The sequence below is a fragment of the Stegodyphus dumicola genome, chromosome X2 (assembly GCF_044657685.1).
Source record: "Stegodyphus dumicola isolate Sdum_Otavi_A_Nest chromosome X2, ASM4465768v1".
NCBI lineage: Eukaryota > Metazoa > Arthropoda > Arachnida > Araneae > Eresidae > Stegodyphus > Stegodyphus dumicola.
The window spans coordinates 165,442,810-165,464,995 of record NC_140781.1 but is presented as its reverse complement, the minus strand read 5'-3'; the positions used below and the strand labels follow the sequence as shown (position 1 = coordinate 165,464,995).

Genomic DNA, 22,186 nt, shown 5'->3' with positions numbered 1-22,186 from the left:
TAAAAAATTGCAAAACAATAAACCTCATATTTTCAAGAGAAAACAGTCAGCAGTCCATTATCCAAAGGAATTAATGAAAAACTCTTACCAAAGCCACATTTCTAAAAGAATGAAACTCTCATCAGAAAGCAATAACCAATCAAAATTGTACTTTGTGGATGACATAATTCAAAATATACGAACCTCTTTGCCATTAGCTTGTAGAGTTCCTCACTTTGTAAATGCTAAGTTGCTGTTGAACGTGAAGAATCTTAAGAACTAGTAAGGGAATAATCGCTTGAGTTCGTGCAACAAGAAGCAACGAGATGGAAGGGTAAATAACCCTTTATTATTCAGATAAGATTCAACAGAACTCCGTCTTGGAGTGTACAATAAAAGCTGACACTTGGGCTTGAACTTAAGAGGCTAAGAAGTAAACTAAAACTAATCTAAACTAAAGAGATATAGCCGAAGCTATCAAGATTCTAACCGAGTTGGCCCCTTAACGCTAACTCATTGCGAAGCTATCAAGGGCCTGAGTACGGCCGAGCGTATTAACAGCTTTGAGAGAGTGAGTAGCCAAAAAGGCGGACGCGCGCTAATCAGAAACTCTGATTCTCTCTCTCTCTTAGCAACGGCCGAGCGTATTAACAGCTTTGAGAGAGTGAGTAGCCAAAAAGGCGGACGCGCGCTAATCAGAAACTCTGATTCTCTCTCTCTCTTAGCAAGTAGATACCGCTCTTCCTCATTCTCAGCAAGGTTAAATACCGCTCTTCCTCATTATGCATTCAGACGTGATTCTAAAACTACCGTTCTGGCCGGAGGTAATAAGTTGAAGTTAAGAATTTGACAGGAAATTAGTTTAACTCAAAATTTAACTGTTAATAAAATTAACATAATCCTTACAAGCTAATAAAGAGAGAGAGAGAGAAAGGAAATTCTATCTGTTGTGCCTCGCGAGACACATACGATCTAGAAGAATAAGAAGATTGCGATGTGCGTGTTGCGTGTCCAAATATTAAAAGAAAATAAACAGCATTTTATCTCATATTTTCAACAGTCAGCAGCCCAGTATACAAAGCATTTAATGAAAACCTGTTGCCAAACCCATATTTCTAAAAGAATGAAATTATTCAAAATGATGCGATTTCATCAAAAAAGATAAAAATAAAAAAAATCTGATTCGAAATTTGAAAAAAATCGCTTCGAAGTGCACTGGCTCTTGTCTAGATGCACCTACGTACCAAATTTCGTAGCCCTGGGTCTGTTAGCTTGCGCGCAACACGAATGAAAGACCACACACATAGACAGACTCTTTCTTTTATTATATGTAGAGATATTTCATAGCCATAAAATTTTAAAAATAATATTCTAATTTCTATCATAGTTTAATACATACATGTAAAGTAATGGCAGCTGTATTCGAAGTTGTTACCATGATCGCAGGATTAGGTAGTTGGTTTAATTGCCGAATAAGTGATAATCAAATAGTCATAGTAATATGAACAATAATGATTGTTTTTCTTAATAATAGTTACGTTTGCAAGCATTCTATTTATATGCATTCATATGTTGCATGTTTCTAAATATTAATTTGTTTTCAACTAATATATATTTACATCAATTTGTTTTGAACTAATATACTCAAATTTGTTTCTTTAAGTGGCTTATGTAGAATTATAAATATATTCCAATAAAAGTCGAGTATATATATATATATATATATATATATATATATCACTCTACTCTCTTTTTTCTTTGCCCTTAAATAGCCACTTTAATCGTATGAAAAGGAATGGATGATATATGACCTCTATTTTTTGTCCTTTTTACTCCACAACGCTTATCGTTAACTGCAGATGTGTCGCGGCCATAAAAGTATTCGCAAGCCTTCTGTTGTAAGTTGTTTGAGGGTTTAGTTAAGTCAGAGCGACGACACAAGAGAGTGTACAATTCAAACACTAGATTTCAGAGAAAACTACTTTTATATGGGAGACATTTATTACAAATTTTATTTAAACAATTTTTATTTATGTGGAAAGCGAGGAATGACAATCCCGTTAGTAATTTATCTGCAATGAGAACATTTTCAAGCATCCGTGGATTTCAAATAAAACAATCTTGTCGTAAAGTAGGTAGACACGAGCACATAAGAGAGGAATTGAAACTTCGTGCTCTTGCTGCTGCGATTGATTCCGTAGGATACTTAAAGACTTACACAAAACTGGTCTTACACAATGCCGTCTCAGAGAAACAGAGACCCATTAAAGACTCCTCAGAAAATCAGTATGTCCCCATTAGTGCAACGACGGATAAAGGCGAAATCTTACGTGCATTAAAATAACAACTCTTTCAGCAGGTGCCACACTTCATCAAAAGTAAGGAATTCTGATTCTGCGAGAAATAATTCTGCAGCGTATATTATAGTTAAAAGTTCTGATTTATGGCCAAGCTTCCCACAAATACTTGTCAATCATATGTATGAAAAATTAAAATATATTTACATATTCTTTTAAATATTTTAGCTTACAAATACTCTGGAGACTTAATAGTTATATATTCCAGCTTACAAATGCTCTGGAGTCTTAATGAAATGGAAATATAGTTTTTCTACCATTGAAGGTAAAAAACAAAATGATTTCTTTCACATTTTAATAAATTAAATGACTTATATTTCGGTGAGAGATTATATGAAACTGTATCTAGCTTTCGATAAATAAAATTCAAAATGCTCATTAAACGCAAGGAATTCAGAAACTAAAATAATTCAGAGGAGATTGTAAGAAAACGCCATGATAAAAATTCCATAGGAGCCATTTTTTGAGAACTTTCGTTTATCGAACGCTTACTTTTCCTTGATTAAATTTTCATAAGTAGATTAAGTTATTTTATGTAAAGTGAAAACAAAGTGGCCTTTCTCAAGGCATATTGTCTGGAGCAATAACAATTATTCTTTTTTTTTGTTACAACCTGAATATCACTGACGAAATTAATTAAAGTAGGATGAAGTAGACAATATAAAAGGAAAAATAAGAATATTTGACTGAAGATTCCTCTGAAGTAAGTAGTTCATGTCACTAATAGAAAAGTCACTTGCTTTTGTATAAGTATTTTACAATATTTTAACAAAACATTCGCAGTCTCAAAAAATATTATTTATTATAAAATATTAAGGGGAGTTAAGGAACCTATTTTAAATACCTTCATTCGAAAAAAGGATACACTTTTTATGAAAGAGAGTCATAACCTAAACATATAATACAGAGTAATATAGTCTTTCAGTTGAGAAACTTGCAGCTTTGTTTCATATCTTATTTGTTATACTAGTGTAATACGATTTTTAGTATATGATTTCTAATTTGAAATATTGCATTGTTTCAAAAAGCTGCACCTTTGTTTAGTTTCCGTAAAGAAATATATTTCTTTTTAGACTATAATCATATCGGTTTTCTGCAAATTGCACCCAAATATATTTTTAACATGTTAAAAGATATTGAAACATTTCAACAATAAGTAAACACATTCCTCCCGCTTAATAATGTGTTTTGTACCGTTAACGTTATTGGCAAAAGGCCAATGCAAAATGCACAGATAACTTTAAACTGCCTAGAGTAATTGACGTTGAACTACAGAAACTTTTATGCTTTTGACAAACGACTCGATGAATATTTATGATTGTCAGCCAAGCATAAATTCCGAGCCATCAAAAATTTCGTGGATATTTCCTAATCAAAAATAGTAATTTTGTCTTTTTAAAATTTTAAAATCCATCTGCATATCCTACAATGGTAAAAAGAATTTCAGGAAAAAAATTTAACACATACTGTTCTCAGTCAGAATATTATATAGTCAGAATTCTCAGTCAGGATATTATCCAGCAGCTATCAGTCGTTGGACTTCATTACCTATTAAATATTAGACTGAAAGTGCTATTTAAAATAGTGAAAACATAATGAAGTTATCATATATAGCGAGCTGCGACGCAACGGATTTCTGCCAGCAATATTTTTAGAGGTAGAATTTTATCTGAAACTGGTCCTCTTGACAATGAGTTGTGGGTGCGTTCCCGGGAAATTTTAAAAGGCCGGGGAAAATGCTTCTCCTATAGATCTGTTAGGCGAAGAAGATTCTTCGTCAAAGAACTTGTCTTCGCATAAATCAACCAATTAGATACCATAGAAGCGAAGATTGACGGAATTTTTTTTTTTTTTTTGAACTGCAGCTGCGGGTAGCCGACAGTTCCTTTTCCTAGAGATATCTTTCTGTCTTTTTCTTTCCTAGGTATTTTTTTTAATACTTGAGGAAGGAGAATCAAACATATGTGCATGTAGTCTGAAAGGCAAGAAGCAAATGATTACAGATCCTGGTTATGATCTCAGAGCAGATGATGCTATGAGAAGAGATTGCACAGCGTCTTCAAGCATTAGGAGTTTCAGTGTCCGAGCACCGTTATAGCGAAACAAACTTGCAGAATATGATATTTCTCTACTTGAACTAGGAATAATACTCCCGGTGTAACAGTAGGAAACAGAGACACTTATTGATAGATGATATTTTGATAGTAGTCAGGACTGAACTATTTCTGGATCTCTTCCCGTTAAGAAAATATGGTGGATTTTTTTTTTTTTTTTTTTTTAAAGTATGAGGAATATATCTATTATGTTTATTTCAATAGACAAAGAATTAAAATAGAATAATACTCATTAAAACTTTTATTTAAAATACTTATTTCGGCAACAAAATCGCAATTGTAGGAAATAAGGACAGCTCATTTAATTTAAAGATGACTACTAGACAACAATATCAGTTAAGACCTATTTAATGGTTTATTATGGTGTCTTCAATGAATTTTCAGGTGCAAGTAGAGTGGCGCAAATAGATTTCACTTAACTTCAGAGCCACTCGAAAGGCCTTTCGGCTCGCTAGTATTTTAAATGCCCCCATGCCACGCAGATACTATACACTTATAGTCATGCATGCTTTCTTCGGAATTTGAAGGCCTGTCCAATGATGCGGCAGCTAGCATCGCTAACCCGTTATACCGATTATAGAGGCATAATGAATTCACGTGAATAAAAATCATTTATAGCGAAATGTAGGATTTCTTCAGGAAGTATTGAATTGGCACATATGTCTTTCTACAAAAATCTGTCTGGCGTGTGTTGTGGTACAACGAGAAAGATTCTTATGAGTGTATTTTTGCTATTCAAGAAAGCACCTTCCTTTCAGTTACCTATCATTCAATAGCACCTATTTAACAAGAAGATGATATTTTTAATTTGAGAATTACTGGTACTCTCTCTGAAGGGAAAGACCATATATATATATATATGGCTTAGAATATGTTATGTGACATCTTGAAGAAAGTATACATGTATGTACATCTTGAAATATGTCCAGGAACTTAAGATAATATATTAAAAAGACATAAATACAGGTTCAGCGTACCAGGAGTATTTTGACATTAATATCAAGTGTTTACCTCTTTCTCATGCCAGTTTTGGGAAATTCGAGTTTTCTCAGTGAAACACCAGGCCGGTCAGAGGGTTAAGAATAAGTGTAAAATCATAAACATTTACGCTCATGATTCAGTGCTTATCGCTCATTATGAACGCTAAATGTTACTTAATCTGAATTTGAACTTACTCCAAAATAAGTAAATTTTTTCAGAACCTATTACCAAGTAGCCTTAGTTAGTAGTAAGTTCCGAAAAATGCTAAAACTACTTAGTTTGGAGAAATAATTTTTAATTTTACATTGACCTATTTCTATACCATTTTATTAAAAAAAATTCTGCCATACGTCTTTGCGGATTAGCGGTCAGAATATCCAGCTAGCAAATTCGAAGATCTTGAGTTCGATTCCCAGTTACGGCATAGTTGTTCTTCCAAGATTTCCTACTTCGAAAAACCTAATGTCTCTACAATGCAATGGCGTCATTATACTCATATAAGTTATGTTACAGAGAGAAATGATACCATCACAAATTTCAACTTCACAATTCAGCATTTTGTAGATTTGAAACTTATATATTAAGTTTTATCGGGACAACAAATTCCGTTTCCAGATCAGATTTAAAGTTGTACATAAAGTGAGTTTCATTGCTACATCATATCTTGTCTTTGTCAGGATGTTTTGTTTTGCTAAGTTTTAAAGTTTGACGATTTCGATATTCTGAAATTTATCCAGACATGCTTGGGCACAGAAACTCTCTTAGCTATACACTGTTTCGTCTATGAAAGCGGTCTTCTCTCGGGTTTATGAAGGTCCTGAATTTCATTTTGAATCTAGGTTCGAGATCAAACTTTCGCACCGGAAATTTAGTTGCTGTATAATCTTATGATAATATTAGACTCCTTTCGTAATTTTTAGGGGGAATTGAGTCCTATTTGATCCATCATGATCGACTAAATTCCAATTAATAATTTATCTTTATTTTTTTGCACTTTGTTATTTTATCATACCAAGAATTGAATCATATAAAGATGTGTTGCATTACACTATATCGATGTCCGAATCTTTTCTTTAGATTTCTGAAGATGTCAAGACAAATTCACAAATTCTGAAGACTAATTTAAGACTCAGATATACTCAAGAAGGATTTCATTACAAAGTTTTCAAGGTCATAGTTACTTCTTCTTATATATATGAGGACTGTGGATTCGATTTTGTGGCTTAAGTTCATACTCTGAAAATGTTGCCTTGGTACGTATTTATCGCTAGTATAGAAGGAAGAATTAACGGTCAGTCTAATTATTCCACCTACATAACGCACTAAACATTATAACGAACGGATAAACCTTAATAGTTTGGTTTTACGATTTAGTTACATAAAAGTTAATTCTATTTCCTTTCCCGTCAGCAGAATTAATAACTCTCATTATTCTTATTACTTAATTCCATTGATTTCCTACAGCTGTCATGTTGTTTATGAATCTATATACCCAAATGAAAGATATTTCATTTGCCATTTCTTTAAATTAGAATCAGTGAAATTATTAATAATAATTTCACTGCGTATTCTATGTAATCAAGTGTGCGTAGGGATCGAGATAAGTTTTACTGCAAAATTAAAAAACATTTATCCAGCATATTTATTCCCAGAAAACTTGCTTAGAAACTTACCGACTAACTTATTTCAATTACAGGTATTCACAGATGGATCCATAACACACTTGAATATTGGTTGTGCCTTTTGCGCTCTTTACAATGGAATACATACTAAAACCTGGAAAGCAAAGTTAGATAAATCCAATTCCGTCTTCCAGGCAATTCTATTGGCAATTCGAGGGGCAAATAAGTTTGCAAAATAAGTTCTCTAAAACTTAATGTAATAATATCTGAGAGTGCTTCGAGTCTTCAAGCCATATTAGGGCAAGGTCGCTCTCCAATACTGAGATCTATTAAACATCTGTTAACGCACTTTCGGACAGGTACAAAACCAAAATTATATTGGACACGTCCCCATGTGGGTATTGTGGGCGAGGAGATCGCTGACCATCTAGCACAAAAGGCTGCAAATAATATTTTAACATAAATTATTTCCTTGCCTAATCCCATTTCTTACTTAAAATCTGGTTTAGAAAAGTATCTTCTGTCACAATGGAAATTTTATGGTCACTAGAAGTCTTTGGAAGAAGAACGTTTATCTTCTTACCCATCTCCTCACGTAAATTAATTTCTGAAAATAGTGCAATAACTTGCCTTCTAACAGCTCATAGATCTTTTGTGGCCTACGTATTTCGTTTTGGTCCACATAACACAGGCAACTGTATTTGTGGCTTATCAGGTACATTAGACCACTATTTGTTTCAGTGTCAAATAATTTAAGATCTATATTTTCGGCCCTATACAACAAACAATGCTCGTGAATGGTTTCAGCAGATTCTCAGTAGTAAATCGCTTCATCAGAAGCTTTAGAATCTAATGAACTGTTTTATTATAAACAGCGACAATCTGAAAGAAGTATAATTGTAACTTTTATTTATAATGTTTAGCTATTAATCTTACTAATGCGTATTCTTTTAGTAGCAGTCACAAAAGTGGCTTCTAATCATAAAGATAATAGTTTTGCTTTTGTAATATTATTTTACAATTTTCACTTTTATTTTATTATTTTGCTAGTTTATTATTCATTTATTTTTAGTTTCCCTGTTACACTTGTAACAAAATTTTATACTTCGTAGAAAAATCTCTGTAAATTGCAACATTCTTTGTAAAAGTATAAACATTTTTCTGTAACATTTTTCTGTTTCTGTGTTTTCATTTTTCTGTGTTGTTCTGTTAATCTCATATCACAACTATTTGAAAATTTTGTATCTAAAGAAATGTTTTTAATAAAAGCCGCGAAATGAGCAGAAAAAGTTTAAAGTCTCTCAGATGGAACAGCTACTCATTCTGTGGTTTCCTGCAAACTTAAAAAGGACACTGTTGCATCCCTGTCTCTATAAATAAAATTAAGAGTTTAGGGATGATGACTTCGGTATTCATTTAGTACAAAACTTGACATTATCGATAAAAGAAAAATTCCGAGGTTTGACCCTCAGTAAAAACTAAAAAGGATTTCGAAACATGCTATGCTCACTTAAAAAATATTTCTAGATTAGAAGGAAAAAATATTTTGAAGTTTTAGAAAATTCGTTTACCTCTACGTCGCCTCTATACCATCTAAGATCAGCCGGCGGATTTCCTGCTGATGCTGAGCATGTGAATCTCTGATGATCACTCTCCCTAAGTTCTGAGCCATCTTCATACCCTGTTATTTCAGGATTTCCTGGGGGATCTAGGAGGAAGAAAAATTTCTGTAGCAAAATCCAAAGGAAATGCGTATCAAATATTCACTAATTCCATTAACAATAATGCTTTCTTTTCAGTCATTGTATCATTTCTTGTTTCTGTATATTGTTTAACTGACGTGGAATGAACGTTGTCGTTACGTTTCTTTTGCATACTGGCAAAACGAATTCTGAAGTTAATACATGGCATATATTTAATGATGATAGGCGTTGTTTATTTCAGAAAATAATTATGTGAAGTTTTGAATTCCTAGGCAGTGTAAAGAGTGATTTTATGAATTGTAAAATTTATTCTGAATTTGACACTGATTTGAAATGAGGCTGAAGGGGGATTCTCTTTCGAGAGCTGCACCAAACAGTGTTTAAAAATACATTAAGCCATTTTATTTGAAATCAGTCACAAAAAGAAATAAAATACTATTTGTTTCTTTTCAATTTGCACTTATCTTTTAACCAATTGTTAGGGTTTAAAGAATCATAATATTTTTAAATTATATTTATGGCGATTCGCTGCCACGTGTCTGGCTCAAAAATTTGTTATACGTCCTAAGAGATTTTACTAAAATAAGCAGTCACATTTTTCTTTCTACTATACATCAAAAAAACTATTATTGAAAATAATCCATTATTTTGTTTTCTTCTTTCCGCTTAAAGTCTTTCAGAGTTTTATCAAAAATGAGCTACCGACATTTTATTTCTTTAATTTTTTTTTAAATTTTGTTATTTTCATCTCTTAGATTATATTTTACTATATATTCATTTATTTACTTCTAAAGTTGTTTAACTTTTGGAAACTTGGTTAGTAGACGTGTGCTGAGAGCAAACCATATTTTCAGGAAATTTGATAATAAATTTTCAAGATAGCTTTCAGCAGTATTGCACACATTATTTACTTTAGTTAAACGTTTGAAAATAACATTAACAACTAACATATGGTTCATTTAGCGATTAGTTGTATATATATGTTTCTTATGTTTGCTAATTATTTTAAACATCTGTTACTTATAAACTAAAAACCTTGTTTTCCATCTCATAACTCTTCTTTAATCGAAGCAGCACGCTTTCTTTTCTCTACAATATACTGACGGTTATGATACTGTATTAAATTGACTTTTTCCATCTTAACCATACGCAAAAGATGACAATGTCCCTTTGAACTCATGAAGCGGAAGACATATCACCTATTTAATCAAAGTTAATGCCCTAAACGCGACTGCCAAGTAAATGTGAAACGCAACTCAATTTCTTTTCTAATATTCTCTGCTAATTCTTCTATCGTTAAGAGAAATTGGAGCTCGAAAATCTGTTCTTTTTTATGGCGGGTGAAAATGGCCTAAAATAAATCGTGAGGACGGCAAACCGAAAGTAGATCGTAAACTTGATACGGTTTTTATTAGGATATAGCACATTTAGTCCACAACAAAGTGTCCAATTTCCGGTAGGCCTTTTTTCCCTTGATTGTCTGCAATAGATTGCAAGATTTGCTGTCCTTAGCATTACTCGTTTTCAATCTGCAATTACTGGTGGAAATACTTGATTAATTTTTTATCTGCTGCTCCCTATGTACATTTATCTTCATAGTTTTACTTCACTATATAGATGAACTTTTATTTCTTACATGACATTCATTTATAGGAAGTTATTTATTGCAATGGAATTTTTTAAACAGAATTATAAATAAAATGAATCGAATAAAGTATGATAAAGAAGCGAACGAAGTTTAAGCCGAGAAAAATTCTTAGAAAGGAAATGAATGCAATTAAAGTGAAATAAAATCAATAAATTGCATCAAAATGCTCTTGTTTTACGGCTGTTATGTTAAAAGAGTGCCCATTCTTTTTTATGTGTCTTGGGCATTTAGCTTTATTCTTGACTATAGGGTATATCATTCCATCCTTTTTTCTGTGGTCTCTCCCTATTTCATCTATCGTTTGTTTTAGCCTCTCAAAGGATTTCCAAATATATCCTTTCCCGTAACATCGCTTTAAACGCTTTCTGATGCTGTTCATGTTTTTGTTCAGAAGGGAATGTATTTTCTTGTTTAAACACGGCAAGCAGTTTTCTTTCCGAAATCAAAGTCTTCTGGCATTTCTCATAGTTTTGCTTAGTTGTACAACGCATATCCCGTACTCTATGATTTTCGCTGCACTTCACATAATCTGAAGATTTGGGCGTATATACTGTCTGTTTGCTTGCCGTCACTTCTCCTCTCCTCCAGCTGTCAAGGTTTGATGGGAATTTGTTTTTCAACTTTTTTTTTCGAATGCAATAGGCGTTTATCCAGAGATATTTTTCAAGCAGCAATTATTCGTATATTTGTGCAGGTTTAAATGTTTTTAGAATAGTTGACTAGTATGAACTTTTGCATATAATACTTTTAATGGGATTTTACATAAAATGCTTTTTTGAAAGTTATACTAAATTTCCATAAAAATAAGTAAACTGTGAAATAAACATATTTATTTTCTCACCTGAACGTTTTTCGATGTAAATCTTTTAAAATGTGTTTAATAATGTAAAATCGTCATTGTAAATCGAATTATTCTGTGAATCAAAGAATATATTTCCATCTATATGTTACAGTATGACGCCACACATTCTGATGCATCTAAATTTAAATACCATATATCAGAACTCTCATAATCCTGCAAATGTTTCCGATTTTAATACATAATATCGAACCCCTCTCTCGATGATTAAAATGTCGGTCGGATGGGAGTTTTGTTAATTTCAAGAACGTACTTCAATACATTTATATACATGGTACAGTCTGGAAATGCTGAAATATGTAGATGCTTAATTTTTACTGAGGACAACCGAGGGAAAAAATACGTGATTGCAATCATGGTAGATTTTAATATTTTTTTATTTTTGTGGACCAAAAGTTTTTCATTCGACACAAATAATGCAGCGTAGTAAGCACTATCCTTTAAGAACTACATCGATTCCTAATAATTCCTAAGTCTTTAAAAATATTTGAAGTAGCAGTAACAGAGCAGCTGGCAGGAGAAGCAGTGAGCGAATGTGAAGAGCCTGAAAACCCGTCTACTCTAGGAGATTAGTCTTACAAGTTTCTCACAAAGTCTGCAGCGCCTGCACTGGTCCTTCTACAAGGGAAAACACATCGTCGCGCGTCAAATACATCCGACGTGCTCATTGATTATGACGGGGTACAATGTTCCCGGAGACGTACTTGGCTACAGCCAATGAAACTGCGTATGAAAATCATGTCCTAAAAGAAATGGTGGCTACTCAATCAGCGTTTAGCTTACTAAATAACGTATGCAGCAGAATGTTTAGAATTTTTATTATTATTATATTTTAACAAATGTAATTGGCAATAGGACATTTATTTTCGATCATAATTTCCGATTAGTTTCTTCAAAAATGATAGAATAGGTTTTTTTTTTTTTTATCTTCTTAAAAGTAATTTGTTATTTTACACTAAAGAGCAATAACTTTGTTTTACGATATTTATTAGCTTTAAAAGAATCTACTAGGAAACTGTTGGTTCCTGTTCAAAAGGATTACTACACTCTTATGTTCTAAAATGACTGACAAACAAGAAAAGCTTAATTTATCGTCTGTTTGTGTTTAATTATATTTCCGATTTTTCTCTTTTTAGTAGTTTTTTAATTTTTAAATTAAGTTTAGCTAGCTCGATTTACTGCTGCATTTAACAAAGATTTAAATTTTGCATGAGCCATCAATATGTGAACAAAGCTGAGCAAGTCTCTGAATTTTTTGTCTTAATATCAATGTTTTATTGTTTCTCTAATTCTGTAATTAACATAATTCTACTTATATAAAGATGGTTACACGTATCGTGTAATAATTTAACGCTACATTATTATACATAAAATATCGTAATTTTTTTATATCATGAATTAATTACTTACGTAATAATTTTAAATTAACAATATAATCATTAGGTTTTTTTTAAAGTTATTTAAAAAGTGATAAAATTTCTTTTTCCTCTTTTCGCGCGCTTTACTTTAAGTATCAGGAGTGTATGTTGTATTTTATGCTATATATGAAGTAATTGATTTATTTTTCTTCTTTTATGTAAATGAATGATTTAATAATCTCACTCTTTCTCTCTGTATATATATATATAGACGGATTGAGAGATTCATACATGCATACATAATGCATTAAGTTCCACAATTAATTTCCTTTTCCACTTCATTAATTTTTTTAACTTTACTACCTTATATTTTGTATTTTGAAAATGGATACAAATCATGTCTTTTACTTTGGCTATTTCGCTATGCTTAGTATCTAGCAACTTAGAAGCAAAATTTCCATCTGTAAGCGAAATACTAACAGGTGACAAGCCTGAGAGAGAGACTTCATTGCGTTGCTAATCGATTTTGTCGTCTCCTATAGGCTGGCCTTAAGATGAAATTTTTGTACGGATGATTTAAGTTCAGTTTAGATTCCTTCCATTGGTGTTTTGAATGGTCTGATGTTGGCTGTTAATGTTTCAGTTCCCAAAACGAAATCTTATTCGCTGATAAACTAAAGTAACAATCTTATTGAAGGCGACAGTAGTAACATTAACACTCATGTCCATAAATTAAGGATAGTTCAAAATCAGGCAAAGAAAGAGTTAGAAGCAAAACAAATTTGACTTATTTGTAAAGCTTATTTATTAAACAAAAGGAAAAGAGCAAAAAAAGAAGATGCTATATGTTTGATATTATTAAAAAATTAGTGATTTTTTGTCCCTAGAGCAAATTACAAAGAAAAACCTATTTACAAAAAAAAAAAAAAAAAAAATTACATGGTTGGTATGATTGTTAATACATTGTGTGTTCCCAGACGATGCAATACAGTCCGTACAACGCCTATGCATGCTGAGTATCAAATTATCGATCTGATATTGGGGGATATTACACCACTCATAAAGCAATGCTCTCCGAAGTTCCGGTCGACATGTAGGAGGAGGTTAACGGGCTGCAACTCTTCGGCCAAGCATGTCCCACCCGTGCTCTACTGGATTCAAGTCCGGTGAGAATGCTGGCCAGTCCATACGGGTGATATCCTCGGATTAAAGGCATTCGCTTACGATGTTTGTACGGTGAGGACTGGCGTTGTCATCCATAAACACAAATTGTGCGCCCATGACGCCCCGAAACAAACGTACATGTTGCTACAGAATGACGTCCGGAGAGATTTGGCTTGTCATGGTTCCAATTTGAACATGCAGGTCAGTTCTGGAACCCAGAATAATTCCACCACAAACGAGCATTCCTGCACCACCGTAACGGTGTCGTTCAATGATGTTTTCTTGGTGGTAACGGGTACCTGGAGCTCTCCATATGAAAGTCCGGCGAGAATCAGAGTGCAAGCTAAACCTAGACTCGTCGGAAAACATCACACAAGCCCACTGTTGCGGTATCCACAATGCATGCTCTCTACTCCAGGCTAACCGCAGGCGACAGTGAGTTGTAGTAGGTGGAACGCATCTGACAGGTCTACGAGCATATTAGACCAATCTGCCCTAAGCGTCTGTACACGGTCTGCCTTGAAATTGTCGTACCAGTGGCTGAAGAGAGCTGAGGAGACAGGTCTGAGGCTGTGCTCCGTCTGTTTGTTTTTGGCAGTAACTGCCAAATACCTGTCCTCATTCGTCTTTGTAACTCTGGGGCGACCTGTGCTGTAACGTCTACTCACATTACCATCATCTTGGAATTGGTGCCAAAGCCTGGAAATGATACTCTGGGCAATTCCAAGTTCGTCTGATACTTCTAGTTGGGTACGCCCACATTCCAGACGGCCGATAATTCTACCACGTAAAAAATCATCCAAATGCGTCCTTTGTGTCATAACTATTCGGTTATTGCTCTGAAATGCTTATAAACCGCCTGCGAACAATTTTAGTTCTTTACCCGTATTCCTTATACATCACTCTCTTACACTCTCGTCATTGTGATGTACCATCGGTGTCATCTGGTTACTTCCTGAAATTTGCATATGATTCTTGAAGATGTGAGTAGTGATTTTACAGGTGATATATTTATTTAAGATTTCGATTTCAGCGTGACTCCGAATTATCCTTAATTTATGGACATGAGTGTAGTTACTAAATTACGAAAACACGCGAACATTATAGACGTAATTAACGTGAAGATGATCCATAAAAATAAACAGAAATAAGAAGAGAAATTCGGTGTATGACATCATTAAAAAAACGGAATACCATCATAATAAGTATTCGGTGTTCTTTTTAATTTTAAAATTTTATCGTTCTCATGTCACGTGTCTCTCTGAGAAGAGTTCACGTGATCTTGCTTTTTCTCGCTGGCGAGAACGTTGCCGTTCTTACGTATAAAAAGAAGCATATCAGCACACACACACACACACACAAACACACACATATATATATATATATATGTGCAAAATTCGCAACAATATATATGTTACAAATTTTGTATATAGATAGATAATTTTGTGATATTATTTCTGATATTGTGGTATTTTTCTGCATAATGTAACGTAAAAACTTCAGAGAAGCTATGCTGTGGCGGAAAAATAAGAATACAAAGATAAGTCTATTTAACATTGTGTAAATGGCTATCTCGTTGATTTGGTGAGATTTTACCAAGCTGGCAACGGTTTGGAGGCTAACTTTTGTAGCTCGCGAAAACTGGTGACCATTTGGCGACATTTTGTTTCGGTTCCTGTATAACTGTAATGGGTATCCGAGCTGAACAACTTTAATTGATTCTTTATGCAACTATAACCGTATCCAGACCTCATATGCCTTCCAATAATTTCGAGAAATACTAGAAATTTCTCAGTGGCCGGAGGAAAACTATATAAAGCCGGAGAGACCATCACTTTCTCAGTTGTTAGCTGTTGTGTAATTTGAAGAAAAAGGCTAGAGGGCGCTGTTGCTCGCTTAGTTGTGAGAATAAAGTTTGTTCATGTTGAAGGCGGCGGCCTAAGAATACGCTCTGTATATAGTAATTAAAATATTGTTTAAAATGTAAAAGTGTTAAAATTAGTAAACCCACTGAACCACCATTATCTGACTTGGAGAAGCACAAAATTATTAGATGGTGCATCGGCGTAAGGAATTAAGGCTTTGTGAAGATTTTAGGTGTTCGATCCAAGTGTTTCGATTTCAATGGATATTTGATATTCAAGTGACAATGGAATTCCAAATAAAGGTAGGGAAATCTTAAATTAAATATTTAGTGATTATTTGTAGTACATTAGTAAGTATTTATTATTGCTGTCGTGGGTGTATTTAAATTAAATAAAATGGAAGAGAAGTTAGATAGATTGAAACGTAAACGTTCCACATTGAGATCGTCTGTTACTAGGTTAATTAAAGTGATTGAAGATAAATTAAAAATTGAAGGGGATGAAAATTCGATTAAAGAATTACGAGAATTGTTTGAATTATTAACCGAAAAGAAAAATAATTTGAGAACGCTTGATGATGAAATACAAGAGTTAATTGATGTTAACTTAATTGAAGAAGATTGTAGTATAAGCGAAGAATACAATGACAAATGTATAATTGCTTGTAGTCAAATTAAGCAGTTTCTAGGTACGGTTACCGCAGTACCGCCAGCGAGGAATCCCCAAAGTTCTGATTTAAACCAGTCTAGTGGTAATGGAATTTTGCATGTAAGTTCCAGTTCTAGTGGGAGTAGTACGCTGAAATTACCAAAATTAATGATTGATAAATTTTGGGGAGACCCCAAACAATGGAATGAATTTTGGAATAGTTTCGAAAATTCGATACATAAAAACGAAACGCTTTCAAAAATACAAAAATTTGTATACTTAAAAACATTCTTAACGGGACAAGCTTCGAATGTTGTGTCAGGCTTTGAGTTAACAGAAAGTAATTATGATAGTTGTGTAGCATTACTAAAGGACAGATATGGTCGAAAAGACCTGATCATTAATTCATTCATGAATAAAATTCTCAATTTAGAAGCCGTTAAAAATTCTGCTAACGTAAAGGCTTTACGTAAATTATATGACGAATTAGAAGTTTCGATTCGTAATTTGGAAACTTTAGAAGTAACTTCTGGCTCATATGGACATTTATTAATTCCAATATTATTAAAATTAATTCCGGACGATTTAGTTTTGGAATTTAATCGGCAAAGAGGATCGAAAGATAAAGTTGAAGTTTCGGAATTAACACAATTTATTAAAACGGAAATAGAATGCAGGGAAATTTCAAATCTAGTATTAAGCGGAAGGAAAAATCCTGTGCCTCCGCGAGTCGATCAATCAAAATATGAAACTAGAAAATATGTAAAAAATACACCCACGGCTGCATTTCATACTGCAGTTAACCGAAAATGCATCTTTTGTGATAATTTGCACGAGTCATTTAAATGCGAAGTGAATGTTTCTGATAAATTAAAGAAACTAAGATCCGAAAACCGCTGCTTTTCTTGTTTTAAAAAATTCCATACATCAGAAAGGTGCAGAAATAAAACTAAATGTAATAAATGTGGCGGTATGTATCACAATGAATCGATTTGTACTAATAAAATCCCTTGTAAACAAAAAGTTGGAACAAGGTTATTCCAAAAACGAAACTGAATCTCTGACTTTGAATTCTGAGGAAAGAAATAAAGTTCAAAACTTAAAATTGATTGCTTCTGTTCCTCAAGGTGATAATAATAATGACTGTAATGCCAGGGAAATATTATTACAAACTTGTACAGTTTATGCTTGTTCTAAGTATAAATCAAAATTAACTAGATTAATTCTTGATCAAGGCAGTCACAGATCCTTTATAACGAAAAAATTGGCCGACCATTTAAAACTTACTCCAATCCGTTATGAAAGACTTTCTGTTTATTCATTTGGTGCGACGAAGGCAATAAATCATTCCTATCCGGTCGTTGAAATCGAAATTCAGAATTGGAAACAAAATAATAAAATAAAAATTGAATGTTTGATCTCGGATGTTATTTCCTCGGCGTCCATCAGTGTGCCTAGTAAACAAATTGCAGACTTCATGGAGCATATGGGGTTGCAGATCGCCGATTGCGCAAGAAAAAATAACATAGATGTTGAGATATTAATTGGAGGGGATGAATTCTGGAATGTAGTTTATTCTGAAAGAATTAAAATATCTGAAGGGTTGTACGCAGTCAGTTCTGTCTTTGGTTGGGTTGCCGCAGGAATCGAGAAAAATAAAACAAACAAAAATTGTTCTGAAAATTTAGCGGTAATGACAAACACTGTTGTGTTGAAAGATTTAAGAGGTTTTTGGGAATTAGAACATATGGGAATTAATAATTCTGATGATTATTCCGATATTGACTGCGAAATAGTAGACCAGTTTGAAAGAAATTTGCAGTTTAAAAACGGAAGATATGAAGCAAATTTAATCTGGAAATATAGTCCGAATAATTTAGGAAATAATTTTGAGGTAGCTAAGAAACGATTCGCAAACCTTCGCAATAAACTAAGTAAAACTCCGGAGATTTTTCAGGAATATAAAAATATAATTGAGAACCAGATATTAGAAGGAATTGTGGAGAAATGTCCAAATAATGATACAAATTTGGGATATTTTATGCCTCACCGAGCAGTGATACGACCTAGTCAAACTACTAAGGTAAGAATTGTGTACGATGCTAGCTCAAGGACAGAGGACACGAATTCGTTAAATGACTGCCTTGAATCGGGACCTAATCTAAATCCAAATATACTAGACATTATGTTAAATTTTCGTAAGTTTAAGATAGCGTTTTGTGGAGACGTTGAAAAAGCCTTTTCGATGATAGGAATTGCTGAAGGTGATAGAAAATTTCTAAAATTTCTTTGGTTTAATGAAAATAATGACTCCTTTAAGATTATGCAAATGTGTCGCGTAGCTTTCGGTTTGACTATATCTCCTTTCATTTTGGCCGCCACTATAAAATATCACATTCGAAAATATAAAGATAAAATGCCGGACAGTTTCCAAATGTTAAATTCTTCTGTCTATGTCGATGACCTATATTTTGGAGCAGGAACGGTTGAAGATGCATATCGGTTATCTGTAGATGCGGTTAACATATTTAAGGATGCTGGGATGAATTTCAGAAAATTAAGAACTAATACTAAAACATTAAACGATTTATGGGTCTTAAATGGGATTAAGGAATCAGATAACAAATTAACTAGTGAATCGAATTTCTTAGGCATGATTTGGAATTCCATTGAAGACAATATAAAGTTAAATTTAAAAAATTTAATTGACTTTTCTACTGGAAACGATTTTGCTACAAAAAGGAAACTTTTTCAAAGCATCGCCCAAATATACGATCCATTTGGATTTATTGCACCCTTTGTTATTCGGGCAAAAATTATTATGCAAGAAATCTGGTGTTCCGGTTCTGACTGGGATGAGGTCCTTCCTGCAGAGATTAAGGAAAAATTCAACATTTGGCGGGAGGAACTTAATGATTTAACTGAAATATCGATACAGAGAAATTTCTTTGATGACGATCCAATGAATATAAGCCTTCACCTATTTTCGGACGCTAGTCCTAAAGCATATGGGGCCATCGCATATTTCAGATATTGTACGAGTGATTCTAAAATTAAAACTTCCTTTATCATGTCGAAATGCAGAGTTGCACCTTTAAGAGCAATCACTCTTCCTCGTTTAGAGTTAATGGCAGCATTCGTGGCTGCTCGAATGTATAAATATTTGAAAAAATTGTTTGGTGATTTAATTGAGGATGTTTATTTTTGGAGTGATTCCGAAATCGCCATTACTTGGATTAAAGGTTCGCCAAATAATTGGAAACCATTTATCGCCAATCGTGTTACAGAAATACAGAGTATATGCAACAAAAAATTGTGGAACCATTGCGAAGGGAAACAAAATCCTTCCGATTTACTAACTCGAGGAATTAGTGCTCAGTCACTAATTAAGAATGATTTGTGGTGGCATGGGCCACACTGGTTACGTTTTCCTATTGAAAACTTTCCGAAACAAAAGAAATTACAACCAAATTCAGAATCGTTGGAGTTAAGAAAAAGTATTATTTTGACTGCACCTATAATTAACAATGAATCCCCAATTTTGCATATAGAAAAATTCAGTTCTTTAGGAAAATTACTTCGAATTACTGCCTATGTATTTAGATTTATTGGGAGGCTTCGGAAAAGGTCTATAGAGAATGGACCTTTAAGTGCTTTTGAGATTAAAGCAGCTGAACATTATTGGGTAAAAATTACGCAACGAGAATCGTATCAAGCGGAAATAATTAAGTTATCAAATAAAAAATCAATTCTCGATTCTTCCATCTACTCCCTTAATCCAAGGCTTGATGAGGAGGGAATTCTTCGGTTGAAAGGTCGCATTCAATTTGCAGACTGTCACGAGAATTTAAAACATCCTATTCTATTACCCTCAAAATGCAAGTTTACCGAGTTGATCATCATGGACTCGCATGAAAGGGTATTCCATGCTGGAGTTAATTCGACACTAACTCAGATCAGAGACAAATATTGGATCATTAAGGGAAGACAGCGTGTTAAGACTATCATCAGAAAATGTGTGATATGCAAACGATATAGTGCACGTCCTGGGGTACAGGATATCGCTCCACTTCCTCCAGACAGAATCCAAGAGTCGCCTCCATTTGCTGTGACCGGGTTGGACTTCGCCGGTCCATTTTTTACGAAAGACAGGCAAGGTAAAGTTTACATGCTGTTGTTAACGTGTGCGGTCACTCGTGCCTTACATATAGAGATAGTAACTGATCTCAGCACTGAAAGTTTTTTGCTAGCTTTCCGAAGATTTTTAGCTCGCCGAGGACTGTGTACCACCGTGTACTCCGATAATGCCAAGACTTCTAAAAGAGCTGATAAAGAACTAAAACATATTTTTAAAACTTTGAGTGATTCATCTGTGAAAGAATTATTTTCTGCTAGAGGCATAAATTGGAAATTTATTATTGAGAGGGGTCCATGGTGGGGAGGGTTTTGGGAGTGTATGGTACGAACCATAAAATCCAGCTTATGCAAAATTATTGGTCGAGCATCCCTTACTGTGAAAGAGCTTGAAATCCAGGCAATGATTAATTGTAGACCAATTACCTACGTGTTTACCGATCCCAATGAACCCTCTCCACTAACACCCTCTCATTTTCTGGTTGGTAGACGATTGCTATCTCTGCCTGCTAATAAAATAACATCAAATAATTTGACTGGGTCAAGAAATTCAATTATTAAACGATATAAATACCATCAAGATATTTTAAATCATTTTTGGAAGCGTTGGAGATCAGAGTATCTTTTTAATCTGAGATCTGCCAATATTTGTCCTCCACACTCTAACGCATCTCAGTTTAAAATCAACGATATTGTCTTGATTCATGACGACAAACATCCCAGAAATCTTTGGACAATAGGTAAAATTTTGGAATTAATGCCAGGCAGAGATGGTAAAATAAGATCTTGCATAATTAAAACACCTACTGGTACCTTAAAACGGCCTATACAATTGTTATATAATATGGAACTTAACTAATGTTTGTATTTTGTATTTTAGGTTTGATTCTCCTGACCTTGCTGATAGGTATCATTTAATGTTTTGCAAAATTTTATGTGCTTATAATTATGTATGCATGTTTGTTATATTTAACCATTTCTCCAGGATTTATTGTCGAAATATTAATTGAATATTCTAGAATATATTATTGAAAGATGAACTCTCCACCGAGTTCAGGTGGGGAGTGTTGTGTAATTTGAAGAAAAAGGCTAGAGGGCGCTGTTGCTCGCTTAGTTGTGAGAATAAAGTTCGTTCATGTTGAAGGCGGCGGCCTAAGAATACGCTCTGTATATAGTAATTAAAATATTGTTTAAAATGTAAAAGTGTTAAAATTAGTAAACCCACTGAACCACCATTATCTGACTTGGAGATGCACATAATTATTAGATTAGCTGTTAATTTAGCGTGGTTCGGAGTATTGTTAGCTCCGTGTTAGCTTCGCTCTTCAGGTGCACTTTGCATTGAGTTGTTTTAATGTCCTTAGTAGTTTGAAGTGAGCTACTGATTGTATTCTGTGATACTGTGAGGAGCTGTACGAATATTTTTGAAGAAAATTGCAAAACTGCGAAGTGTTTCTTTTGGTAAGATAAATTTTATCAATCCATTATGAACCCATACGCACGGAACAATATATAGATATATATATATCATCAAAGTAAAATGAAAAAGCTTTTGAAAATTGATTACTTACAAAATATGGACACATTGAAAGTTTGGAAGACGTTTTCGTGCTCTGGTGCGCCGTGAGCAATGCAGGTAAATGCTTTCACATCTTTGTCCTAAAAGGAAATGGAACACATTAAAATTTAATGTTGCATGCTTATTTCAAATATTTATACAGCTTTAATGTATTGTGGTAATTAATATTTATAGT

At 33.5% G+C, this 22,186-nt stretch overlaps 1 protein-coding gene across 3 annotated transcripts in view; it reads right to left on the bottom strand.

Annotated features, from left to right (window-relative positions):
- Positions 1–22,186, bottom strand: part of LOC118186316 (adhesion molecule nephrin-like) — a 1,043,604-nt gene that overhangs the window by 309,172 nt on the left and 712,246 nt on the right. For all 3 annotated transcript variants that reach the window (XM_085809008.1, XM_085809009.1, XM_085809010.1), the window contains exons 9-10: positions 22,004–22,091; positions 8,625–8,761 (exon numbers count right to left, since the gene is read on the bottom strand). In XM_085809008.1, coding sequence (XP_085665134.1) covers positions 8,625–8,761; positions 22,004–22,091 — 225 coding nt within the window. The remainder of the gene's footprint in view (positions 1–8,624; positions 8,762–22,003; positions 22,092–22,186) is intronic.